The following is a 13224-nucleotide window of genomic DNA, read 5'->3' on the forward strand; positions in this document are numbered from 1 at the left end:
TGTGGATAATTGCACCCTGGTGAATTTATTGTAGCACGCAATGTGTGCACTCTGAACGTTGCTAGACTGAAGAGGGTACAAAAAGAAGCAATCGCAATGTAAGCAAGTACACCCCAGTACCACAGTGTACTGGGGTGTACACTGTGGTCCACATGTTGTGGACCCATGTTGTAGGTCCACAAGTGTACCATAGTCGCACGTCAAAGAGGCATCCTACCAAAGTAGCTGGAGTCAGCCCCAAGTATGGTCAACCTTACCCAACTACACCACAGTCACCACTACAGACGGGTGCCCCCATGTGCACCAGGAATGGCGTGGCACAGTGGCAAACAGACTTGCACAAAGACGCATCAGTGGAATCTATTCCACCACTCGTCCTTCTCAGCTTGCCTCATTCCATTCCCTTGTGACACAAGTCAACTGACAGTTAACCCTAATGCCCTTTACAAAAACTGCCACGAGAAGCTGGCTTTTTATAAAAGCCTGGCGGCTGTGTCAGCAACCCTGCTAGTGTGAGCCTTCCACGAAAATGCCTCCTGGAAGAAGCAGCATAGTCCGTTTTGTTCGTTGAATTCACATCACCAGGTTGCCGTTGGCGAAGATATTCTGTGGGTCGACGCTTTGCTTCACGGCGCGGAGCATCTGCAAGCCCGTGCTTGATATCGTCTGCTCGAGCCAGCGCTTTCGTATCTTGCCAACTGGAAGGAATAAGAGGGGAAAGGGGAGGAGTGAAACAGCAAATAAAAACAATTGTAGACGGCTCCACACAGTGACAAATCAATGGCCAGTGAAACTTTTGTTCCTTTCATCAGGCATTACATTTTGCTCCCAGGTCTCGGAAAAGCTTTAGCTAAGGACTCGTTCTTTCTTTGTTCTTCAGGTTAAGCCGTGTGAATACCATGTGACGATATGCTCATTAGCAGTTGCGCTGGAATGCTACAGTAGCGTTCCAGTGTGATTGCGGCTGATTCCATCCACCTACTCACCCAATATTTTTTGCTATCACAGCTGCATAGGAATCATTTTAATTCTGGATTCACTTCTCCCCCTGGTCACATAGTTTACTGCCACTATATTAGCATTACTACTAAACAACTACTACTATACAACTAGCATAGCAGCACTAATACCAGGGCTGGGCAGACATACTCTGAAAAGTATTCCGGATTGTTGGGGAAAATTGTGTACATTAAAGGCTCGGGGACCTAACTAAGCATGTAAGAACTGCAGAGGATGCAACAAAATAGCCATGTAGCTCATTCCATTTACCATATTTGTACAAGCTTGATAGGAAAGTAGCGTAAAGGCAATCATTAGTGCCTACTTCTTCCTCAATTACTTTGTTCAGGCAGCAATTAGTAATCGTAATCAATTATGTTTTCAAAGCAAGTAAGTTTAACAGTAGCCAGTGACTCTTTTTTGTGTACTGAGTGCAAACCTGCCTTGAAACAGAAGCTAACTACACTAGGATGAGCACTCGATCCATCCCAGATTCTAAGCTCTGTGACTTTTGAACGCTTTGGTTACGCTACAAATGAACTGGCAGGTGCAAGTTCCGTCATATGCAGTTAATTCATTTTACACGCGAGCCCAGATCCGTTTCGTTTTACAGTAGAACTGTCATGCTCGAGGCTTGCTGTGTGTTACAGGTAGAAAATTATCAATACTATGAAAAGATGAAAAGGCATGCACTCTACCGCCACCCAAGCACTTTTTATGGGTGACTGACAAGGGAGGATGAAATGTGCAGCCCTTACTCAATGTTTGCCACCCGCGTGTTCCATGTTAATTTTTCGAGGACCAGTGCGGTGAGTGCAATTGGGCCAATTTCCGTGGTACATATGCACTACAGGAGTTTTCACAACAGAGCTGTTATGATTGAGGTGTGAAAAAGACAGAAGGGCGGAGAACAGCTACAGAGAGAAAGAAAGCAAGACCAAGAAAAAAAGAGAGAAAGAATAAAGATAGAAAAAGATAGAAGTACAAAGAGACAAATGAACCTAGATAGAAAGAGACGGAAAGACACACACTAAAAAAAGTAAAGATAAAAACGAAAAAGAGAGAGAGCAAGCACAGCCATGTAACTCAGAACTTCATTATAACGAACCGGGATGTTACAAAATATCAATTTTAATAAAGTTAATGAAGAAAAGTCTTGCAACAGATATAGTGTTACCTTTATAACGAATACTAAAATATAAAAAACTTAATTTTGAGTAAGACATAACTTCATTATAATGAGGTTAGAGTATATCGCATAGTACAGTAATAGTTGTGAAAAAGACAGGTGAGAGGGTAAAAGACTAGCCAAGCCAAGACCAGCTAGAGACTACTAACTAGCTATGCTATGATCCAGCCCTGCGCAACTTAGTGTTAATTATAAGCTGGGCTAATTATTTTCGCACTCAACGCAAACGCAGTACTAAAGGTGGGCATCAAGTTACCTCCGTGGTGATGGGAAATGCTGCCTCCGCACGCCAGGATCTCGTCTCTCGCCGCGGCCTGAAAAGAAGCAGCGGCACTCGGTCACAACGCAGCATGATGCCGCACCATCAACACTGAGTTTGGCACACAGTCGAGTTGGAGTGCCAGACTATAGAAACATAGGCACACGAGTGTGGTGCCTATAGTAGAAAGCGCATTCTATTTAAACTCAAACCTCATGGTAACAAAGTCGCAAAAGGCACGGAAATAACTTGCTTTTCAAAACTCACAGTATAATGCATATTCATAACACCATATATCCCCTTCAGGCACGAATTATGATGCATTGTCGCACGGTATGATATCAAGGCACTCAGTATTACATTCCAAGACAGAAAATGAAGGAATGCGTTGTTTCCTGCGAGTTTCAGTAATTGATGCAGAGACGTAACCAGATAAGACGGCACCCATAGAACATATATTTCCGCACTCCTCAGGATGATAATGGCAGTGATTTTTCATTTTTTAAATAATATTATTGTTTTGTGTGCAAAAAAAAAAAAAGCCACTTGGCTGTTTTGGGCAAGCGAAAGAGCAATGTCTTGACTGTTTGATTGTTTAATTTCCAATCATCAAGGAATGTTCCATGTGGTCACTGATACATCGACTGGCTTGGCCGATATCAATTTAAGCTTGCATCAACAGTATCCCGTAGACCACAACCATCACACATTTAACGAAGGGATTCTGACGCACAGAGCGAAAGACGTCAACGTGAATACGTTAACGTCTTTGGGTATATCCAGATGTCGTCTTGCACTTTGGGCACGTGCAAAACGACATCTAGATATACAGCACTGGGGCAGATGACATTGAATATACAGTGCAGTCCACTTATAACGATATCGAGAAAACCTAAAAATATGATCGTTATAACCGGTGATCGTTATATCTGGACTGCCGCCAAAAAATCGTCGCCGGACGTACCTTTTGTAGCTCCAGGCTTCATTTCGCTATTTTCACCAAATAATAAATATTGTAGATAGTAGGATGTCAAAAACAAGACTTTATTTCTTACTCCGAAGAACGCATCACGGGTTCGCTGAGGAAGAGAGACTGACCGACGGCGGGGTGGGAGCAGTGGGAGGAAGAAAGCACAGCCAGAGGTACACAGCCGGAATGCCAACGAGGCCCCGCCCCGATGCCGCCGCGCCGCTTTGCTTTTCGCTTTTTTTATTTTCTCTCTCTTTCCCGCTTTCGTTCGGCAAGCTGCGAGTAGCTTGCCGGCTTGCCGTTGTAGAAGGCGGGGAGCCGCGGAGCGCGGCGCTTTGCTTTTCGCATTTTTTTTTTAATTCTCTCAGCCTCTCCGCGGTCGACGCGCGGCGAGGCGCAAAACGTGACACAGCTGGCGCCATCTGTAGCGCGTCGCGCCAACTCGCGACGCTCTCCTCGGCTTTTTGAACGGCCGGGACGCGCTGCCGGCGCTGTGCTGCAGTGGCGGCAGGTACTCGCCTACGCTAACTTTTCGTCTTGTCTCGGCATAGTTCGTTTCAGAGGAACTTATCAATCTAAATGTTACGATTATTCTGAATGAAACATGCCGTCCACGGCAAACTTTTCATCGTTGTATCCGATATGCGGTGGATAACATATCGTTATATATGGTTTTTTTCCCCATAGCCCCAATGCATAAAATGAGACTGTTAAGTCGACCCATCGTTATAACCGATATATCGTTATATGTGGTATCGTTATAAGTGGACTGCACTGTATAGCTCAGGCTAAAGTATGCTTGCATCCATCACAATAGGCTCTAAGCTCGTGAAATGCACAAATGTAGGCATTTTGTATTTTTGCTTGATCTTAGGGGCTTAAGATGGCCTTCTCGGCTGATCCGAATACCGGAACTAACGCGCAACGCTGGCTACGGTGCCTCACTAGAAGTACGGGCCTCTCATTGCTCGTACTCTGTTCTCGTGGCGGGCAAACTGAGCACGGCAGCTGTGGAGATTGTCCTCGTCGGCGGGCACGGCTGATAAGCATCAGTGCGTGATAGGAAATGATGCAGAGGGTTTTTTTCAGAACACTCGACATTTCACCCGTTAAGAGCTTCGCCGAAATCAAGTCGCTCAGTTTTCCTCATTCTTTGAGCTTAGGTTTAACATCTGAGCAAAAGCAGTTCGCCACACTGGTTACGGCAGAATAGACACGAAATTCTCACCTCAATCTCCTCGTACGCATGGACGGGATCGGCGACGCCCGAGTAGTTGAAGGCAAAGTAGAAGTAGACGCAGGCTCCCGCGTCGTACGTCTGTGTCACGCGACACGAAACCAGCGGGGGCAGAGACACGCCGCGATTCCGTGTCTCTCGCATGATGACGTCCTTGACGTTGCGGCACAGGTCCACCACCCTGCGAGCAGGAGATGAAGACACATGGAAAGCGCTTTTACACGACTTAACGGGTGATCAATAAATTGTTTACGTTGGTGTCAGTACAGTCAATGTCTCAAAGGAGACATTGGCTGCACTAAATGGGAAGAGATAAATGGGAAGCAGCTGCACTTTCATTTGGTTCAGCGCTCTGTCTCGTCTCTTCTCGTGTCTCCTCCTGCCCTGTCGCTTGCGCTGGTAAGCACCCTTTATGATGCTATACCAACACGCCCAATTCCACTGTCTCTTGAGTTTCATTTCTAATACAACGGGCCCTTTCCTGACTTCTTCGCTCCAGCCTCATGTTGTCGTCAACATGATCGCAGTTACCACTTGCCGAGAGCGCGCTATTTCATTTGGTTCAGCGCTCTGTCTCGTCTCTTCTCGTGTCCCCTCCTGCCCTGTCGTTTGCGCTGGTAAGCACCCTTTATGATGTTATACCAACCCGCCCAATCCCACTGTCTCTTGAGTTTCATTTCTAATATAACGGGCCCTTTCCTGACTTTTTCGCTCCAGCCTCATGTTGTCAACATGATCGCAGTTACCACTTGCCGAGTGCGCGCTATTTCATTTGGTTCAGCGCTCTGTCTCGTCTCCTCTCGTGTCCTCTCCTGCCCTGTCGTTTGCGCCGGTAAGCACCCTTGTGATGTTATACCAACACGCCCAATCCCACTGTCTCTTGAGTTTCATTTCTAATATAACGGGCCCTTTCCTGACTTCTTCGCTCCAGCCTCGTATTGTCGTCAGCATGATCGCAGTTACCACTTGCCGAGAGCGCGCTATTTCATTTGGTTCAGTGCTCTGTCTCGTCTCTTCTCGTGTCCCCTCCTGCCCTGTCGTTTGCGCTGGTAAGCACCCTTTATGATGTTATACCAACACGCCCAATCCCACTGTCTCTTGAGTTTCATTTCTAATACAACGGGCCCTTTCCCGACTTCTTCGCTCCAGCCTCACGTTGTCGTCAACATGATTGCAGTTACCACTTGCCGAGTGCCCGCTATTTCATTTGGTTCAGGGCTCTGTCTCGTCTCTTCTCCTGTCCCCTCCTGCCCTGTCGTGTGCGCTGGTAAGCACCCTTTATGTTGTTATAACCGACATTTTGTTAATCCACATTCGTTATATTGAGGTTCGAGTGTAGCAAAAAAGATTTGTCTGGACACCCATGCATCATCGACAAAAAGTTAACAGCTAATGGTGCCTATAACCTGTTTGAAATAAATTGTAAAGTGTGTGTCATGCAAAGTGCACGTTGATGTCATTTTAAAAACTGGAATATCAAGCAAAAAACTAAATTATTAAACAAAACCATGTAGCAGCAAGTGCAGACAATAGATTCCACTCCAAGAGCACCCACATCTTGCGCTAGTTGGAGAGTTGTACACTGCAGTTTCGCACAGGACACTAAAACATTATAGCTGCAAAATTAAATGTTTTATCACAAGATCCTGTAGCCCACAAGGCTGCAATTTCAAGTCAGGAACCAGTTACTTAAAGGGGCCCCACCACACTTTTTCTAGTAACTATTGAAAGGTTTCACTAAAGAAGTCTATCGCTTTATAAATCGACCACCAAAAAAAATTTTGGAATTAATAAAGTACAAGCAGAGTTACAGAAACTTGTCACACGTTTTAACTGCTTGCTTTCTTCTCCTGTCCTGACGAGCGTGCTGGAAGATAAGCAAACAGGGATAGCACAAGAAAAAAAAAAAGGTGTCATGACCTTGAGAGCTTTCTTTGTTTTTTTTTCTTGATTTTCTTTTTTTGAAAGTGAAGTTGAAGTTTACTTTGGTGTGACTGCAAACGCCCACGCGGGCGTATGGTGGTATCCTGCAGCGGTTCACATAACTATGCCTTTTACCTCGCTCAAAACAACCAACTGCCTGAAAATCGGGTATATGATGCCATCATTTGGGTATACGGCATCATTTGAAGAAAGAAGATGAAATGATTTCTAGCTGGCTTTGAGAATTTGTAGTAAATTCCAGGCCGCGTGCTGATATGTAATGTTTAGCTTGCATTTTCTCAGGAGCCTTGACTTCCCACCAGCATTGTTTTCTGACCACGCTGAAAAGGTCTTGCGGGGGCCCCTTCGAACTGACTATGGTGAGGAAAACAATGAGCGAGTTCCATGCAATACAGCGATCAGTTCCAAGCAATGTGATGAAGACTGGTAATTTAGAGTTCCATTTGGAATGTTGACCAAACTGCACATGTTGATGGAAGCCAACTTGTGTAGCTAAAACATCCATCATGTGTCCCTCCACTTGCTTGTTTCCTTGAACTGTTGTTCACTAGAAATTCTCATAATACACTTAACTACAGAAGCAATATCTTGCACAGTAGAGAACTCGCCATCTTTACAGCAACGTACCTGTCCCATGGTACAGATGTTTCGAACGATTCGGCAACGACGCTGAAGTCCAGACCTAGGTCCTGAAAACAATTGCACAGAGATGAGAAACAATATATCAAAGAACACACTAAGAATCTATCAGAGCAACCCTACCTTCAATTGAACATGCACCAAAGTGGATGAGAATGGTTTCTTAATAAAGCAGCTCTGTAACACTTTTACAAGTAAATGTCAAATGGCTGCCAAGTCTCCCGGTCAATCTGGGAGACTTGGCAAGTATGGGTTAAAAAGACATTAAAGTCAAATAACAATTTACGTCAGAGTGAAAGCTCAACGTATGACAACATCTAAAACGACAATACTATCAACAACAGTGCCCTACTTACTGAGAAATTAAAGTAAATGCACAAGAACACAAGCGCCGTAGTAGAACATTTTCAAAATGATCCCAATGACATCAGAAGGACCGCCCGCAATCAGTCACTAGTACTGCACTAAATAAAGAACATTCTATACATCAAGAGACACAATAAAACGCTGCTCGTTCCTTCCTGTTTGATTCATGAAGAAAAGGAACTACCGGACGTTATTATAGGGAATGGCGCGAGTAGTACAATATTCAATTTTCGCGTGGTTACACGAGACAGGTAGTGCCATTCAGCGAGGCGCAGCTGAAACAAATGTCTGCAATCTCGAAGCCCACGGCGGGAAATCGATCAATGGCCGTTGTTGCTGCTATGACTCCCGCTGCTATCGGTTTGCTGCTACAAGCGCAGTAAAGCCGGGCAATGTTGTGCACGGCAACAGTGACGTGAATTGGTCCGGTCAGTCCGCTTCTTCAGGCGGGTAATTTGAAGTGTGCTAACCCAATGCGGACCACTAAAACGTGGTTTTATTTCAAAATAGGCCCTTCCTTGGCACAAAGGTAGCACTACGAGGTTTCTGGACCACTATTTCAACAATAAACATCGACTTAATAGCTGCCTTTAGTGTCCTTTTAAGGACCCATCCCACGTGGACAAAAAAAAGAAGGGGACAGGACAGAGCTCTAACCTGTCCCCTTCTCTTTCGGCCCATGGAGGTTGGGTCCTCAACCTCTCTTCGACAGACTGAACAAGGCTCAAATTTGCTTATCGAGAGACAACATTCACATATGCACTGAGGGACGTCATTTTCAACAGCCAACGAGAACACCCGAGGCGAGAATAAAAAGAAGGACAACACTTACCCTGATGTACGCGATGACAAAGGTCAGCATGTATCCCCGCATACCATTCTCTTCACCAGCAGCCAAGCCACTGCCAGAAAAAAATGAAAAAAAAAAAAAAATACATTACTTGCTAAGAATAACACATATATCTTGCTTCCATAAGGGCACTTGGTTTTGCCGCGTCACATGGTTTTCATAACGGTCTTTAATCGTGATACCTGTCATGCATTAAGGTCTTACTAAAGCATCAGTCAATACTATCAATACAGTGACCGTTTATTCTGGCTCTACGGGAACCGCCAAAACATAATCGGGAGTTCAAAAAATCGGGAGTTCCGAATAATTGGGAGTTCAGAAACAAAAAAAAAAGATTGACCCCCCAAAAAAGACATCGTTATTGGCCCAATGGCCGGAAAAACTTATCTATGCACGTCTGCACACACTCATGCTTACATGCGACCAAGTTGGCCTGTATCTATGAGAATGTCTGGCTGTTGCTGAAGCCAGACAACAGTAACGATACGGCCTGCGCGAAGTCCGCATTTGATGGCTGTGGTGCGGGCGACGCGTCATCGTCGGAGTCGCTGTCTGCCTGCGGCGGATCTCAGACCCGACGAATTATCTTGTCATCATCCAACTCAATGAAAGAAAAGATGGCACTGTCAAAGTTGGCGAACTCTTCAAACGTTGACGCCCCCACATCGACCCCACTAGCACGAAGGTCATTCAAAATGTCAAGCGCTTTAGCAGATGGACTCTCAACCATGGGGTCCTGGCTTGCAGCACTGTCCTCAATATTGGTGTTGAAACCTGCATGACGAAAGCAGTTGCGGATAATTTCCTCAATAACTGCCTTCCAGGCATCGGCCAAGATGCTGATTGGCAACGGCACATCGACCACATAGTTCTTGTTACTGTCGACGAATAAAAGTACACGATTCAGGAGGCGTGATCAATAATGAACTTTCAATTCAAGTTCTTGATCATGCCCTGGTCCATGGGCTACAACACGCTTGTCTAATTGGTGGCAAGAACTCGATTATGATGGCTTTAAGGTTTTATACGTCCGTAGGCACCGCAGATGTCGGCGAACCGCGGCACCTTGTAATTTCGCCGCTCGCATCATCGGTCGAGCTTGCGCACGTACTGTTTGAAGAGGTCTTGGGTAATCCACGCCTTGGAGTTCGCTTCATACCACACAGGAAGTGATCTGATGCCTTTAAAACACCTTGGGTGCTTTAATTTCACTATGATGAGGACCGGAAGTTTTTCCGTACCTGTCATGTTGCCTCCCACAACTACAGTCAGCCGCTCTTACTGAGCTTTTCCCCATGACAAGGTTCATTGGACAAGGCTAGCGTCTTGTCAGGCAGCATCTTCTAGAAAGGGCCACTCTTGTCACAATAGAAGATATTTTCTGTCGGGTACTGGCGCAGGAGTGCAAAGTTTGTCGGCATGGTAGTTGGTCACAAGCGTTTGGTCGACCGAACCACTCTTGTGCACATTCGCATGAAGGCCAGGTCATACCTCTTTTTGAAGATGTGCAACCAGCCATTGCTGAACTTTAAGCCAGTAATACCCATGTGCAGGGTGAGCATCTCTGCCTTCTGTCTCAGCAGATCCCCAGACATGGGTATTTTTGCAGTCACCGTGGCACTCAACACTTCCTCTAACTTTGGGTGGCTGTTGTACTGGAAGTTTTTCTGCGTTCTCTCAGACGCTTTTTCAGCTGCCTCCAGAATCTTGTCTTTCTGCTTAAAGTTAACCGACGACAGTTTGCTTGAAAATGAAAAATTCCCGAGCAGCTGCAGACTGAGGTCGGCTGCCTTCGACCAAGAGCTTTCTTGGTCGAAGGCAGCCGCTTTCTTCGCCCTCGTGAGTGTCTAGTAGTTACCGCGTTGGTTGCATTTCTTCTGTAGTTCCGATGGCGCAGAAACGGGTGGCATCAGAGCCATTTCAGCAGTTCGCATGCTCAAGAAACACACAAGAGAGCGAGACACTGAGCGCGAGAGGCTTATCAGGCCTAGCCGCAGAAGCAACTGACAATGCCTGTGCCAACAAGCTAGCAAAAAAGCCACGCTTAGTCACAAATCGACTTTCTACTTGTCTTGGCTTCGCTGCAATAGACATTCAATGACCACATGATTGGATAAAGTCAAAAGAGCGTGTCGCCAAACATAGCCTTCGAGATTGGCAATTCTGCGTGTAATTTGGCACTGGCTTGACATCCATAGCTACCCTAGGTCAACATTTCAGTGCTGACAACCTAGCAGATGTATTGTACACATCACTGATAGCATGTCATGGCGTACACGCCGCAACTGATCAGCCAGTCCGAGTCCGAAAAATCAAACGGCAGAATGTGGGTCGTTCAAATTTTGTGTCATGAGATTACGTTAGGTTGAATAGAGCGAGTGGCGGGGCTGCGATGGTGTCTGAATAAGCGAGCATGTTCGAATTTTCAGCGTACGAATAAACGGTCGGCGACCATCGCACTTGTAATGCCAGAACAGCCTATGTTATGTGCATTGCTGCTTTTATCATAGCTCTAATTACACATGTGCCACACTAATTGTTATTGGATGTGCAGTGTTGTATGAGCAAGGTGGAGTGCCAGGTGTATGAATTCTGGGTGTGGCTGCGTAGGAGTGACACACAGAGCGCATACAGCAGTGTATACGCTAAACTTGTACCACAACTTTGGATGTAGCAGACAGCTAAACCTAATTTGCGTTCCTTTGGTCTGTGTTCCTGAATGAATATGAGCAACACAATCCCTTCCCCCCCCCCCTTTTTTTTTTTTCAAAAAGAACTCATCTTCAGGCAACACCAGGCCTCTGATAATAGCAAACTTTTTTCATTCTTTTTTTTTTTTTTTACAAAAGTGCTCAAGAAATTTCACTTTGATCATGTCAGGAGAATTGATAACGCCTCAGATTAAGTACCTAGGTTGAACAGATCTGCTCACCCGTATTTGGCTGCAACCTCATACACCCGCCTCTCTTGTATGTCGACGTCCTAAAAAAAAAGATAAAATGATTGCCACATCACGTTCTGTTCAGCGCACATCGTGTTTTTTCACAATACACTCGTGCAGACTGTTACTTGTGCACTCAAAAGCAAAAATTGCCATCACAACACCGTTTCGCCGTGCATTAGAAGCAAAGAACTGAAGAGTACATACATCTATTCTTGCTACAGTGAAACTGTCCACCAAAACTAAAAAAAAAATCAGGAAATGTTTCTCAATAAATGAAACTATAAAAACGAAGCCAAGTGCCTTCGTACAGACCAAGGCTGAGCAGTATCGCGATATCTACAAGAGTATTGCAATAGCATTCCAGAAATACTTTAGAGTATCCGTATTTTTGTGTCTGAAAACATTAGAAAAGTGTATTTGTAACTGAGTAGCAAAACACCTTTATGATGTATCGATTGCATCACCATACTATGTCTGACGTGGGCTTTAGAGGTCCTAGTTGGTGCATAGTGACAAGAATGACTTAGCGCAAGGAAAAATGCAGCACACAAATGTGTCCTTCCCGGGCGTACCAAGTAATTCTTATCAGGATTCGTGGTGGTGTTGGCATCCATGGTTGTTTTTGAAATGTATATGCGATTTGAAGACACCTACCATGTTTCCCCGAGTGATAATACCCCATCGTTAGCCCTGTGATTAACCAGCGAGAACGTCACGTTTCATTCCATGCACGATACAGTAAAATTTCCGAATCCATCCTCACCTCTTTGCTGCCTTCAAACAGCAGAGTAGTGACGCAGATCTGCTCAGGATTGAAGCCCTTGATGCGCGTCACGTAGAACTTCTTGAAGCCGTCCCACAGTGGTGCAAGGAGGGAGGATGCTTCGGGTTTGAGTGCTTGCCCTGACAGGAGAGATAAGTTCCATCAGCATCAATTAGGTAAAGCCAACAGACAACAAAGCCAAAGAAAGCAAAGATAAAGGTATCTTTTAATTAGCCTTGTGTAAATATTTAGCCACTCTGAATATTCAAATGAATGTTACAGTATTTGAATTCACTTGGACACGAATTATATTTACTCAAACTTTTGAGGTACAAGAAATGAACGAATAGACATATATACACCATATGTAACCCACCGTAAAGATGGCTTCGTGGCAATAGAGGGGTGCTATACTATAAAAACACCTAAATAGAAAAAATATGCACTGCCGTGAAGCCCTACTTCAAGGTTAAATGAACATACATATTCGCTACAGATTAATTCATCATTTTTTAAATTGATAAGTTTGTTATACCGGCTTATATGTTCTATGTATAGCAAATTTTTTAATGTAGCATATTTTATGAGTTACCACTAGCATTCTACCGAAGGCCCAATCCTGCTGCTATTCTAAGCTGCTTCAACTTTTTTCGAAGGAAAAAGAACGAGATTTTCGAATGTCTTGCTTCAATTTTCAGAGTTTCAGAGAATACTGTTCAGGTTAGTTGGGTGATGACATATATGCTCATTTTCCTTTATAATATCCCATATACCACATCATTTCAATTCGATTTAAAATTATTTGACCAAGTCACTAATCACTTTGAACTTAAAATTCACCATTCACGCAAGAAAAGACCTTCAAACTCAACTTACACAATGCCAACAGCAATACAATGCTATGCAGATCTTGGACAGTTCCTGTTTAGAGAGGTACGACAATGTGTAGATATATTTTCTGGCAGCCTTTGTTGTAGCACAATGTAATGTGTGTATAATGTGAAGGGTGTGGGTTCGACTCCTTGTCTTATTATCATATCCAATAATTAGCACATTTCGATGAA

General features: G+C 44.6%; 1 protein-coding gene across 1 annotated transcript in view; it reads right to left on the reverse strand.

Moving 5' to 3' along the window:
- Positions 1–13224, reverse strand: part of Agps (alkyldihydroxyacetonephosphate synthase) — a 78687-nt gene continuing 65463 nt past the window's right edge. Inside the window, exons 12-18 of the mRNA XM_037431239.2 lie at positions 12161–12300; positions 11386–11435; positions 8436–8505; positions 7226–7287; positions 4646–4835; positions 2445–2502; positions 1–698 (exon numbers count right to left, since the gene is read on the reverse strand). Of these exons, the coding sequence (XP_037287136.2) occupies positions 574–698; positions 2445–2502; positions 4646–4835; positions 7226–7287; positions 8436–8505; positions 11386–11435; positions 12161–12300 (695 nt within the window). The 3' untranslated portion in view covers positions 1–573. The remainder of the gene's footprint in view (positions 699–2444; positions 2503–4645; positions 4836–7225; positions 7288–8435; positions 8506–11385; positions 11436–12160; positions 12301–13224) is intronic.

The sequence above is a fragment of the Rhipicephalus microplus genome, chromosome 7 (assembly GCF_043290135.1).
Source record: "Rhipicephalus microplus isolate Deutch F79 chromosome 7, USDA_Rmic, whole genome shotgun sequence".
Taxonomy (NCBI): domain Eukaryota; kingdom Metazoa; phylum Arthropoda; class Arachnida; order Ixodida; family Ixodidae; genus Rhipicephalus; species Rhipicephalus microplus.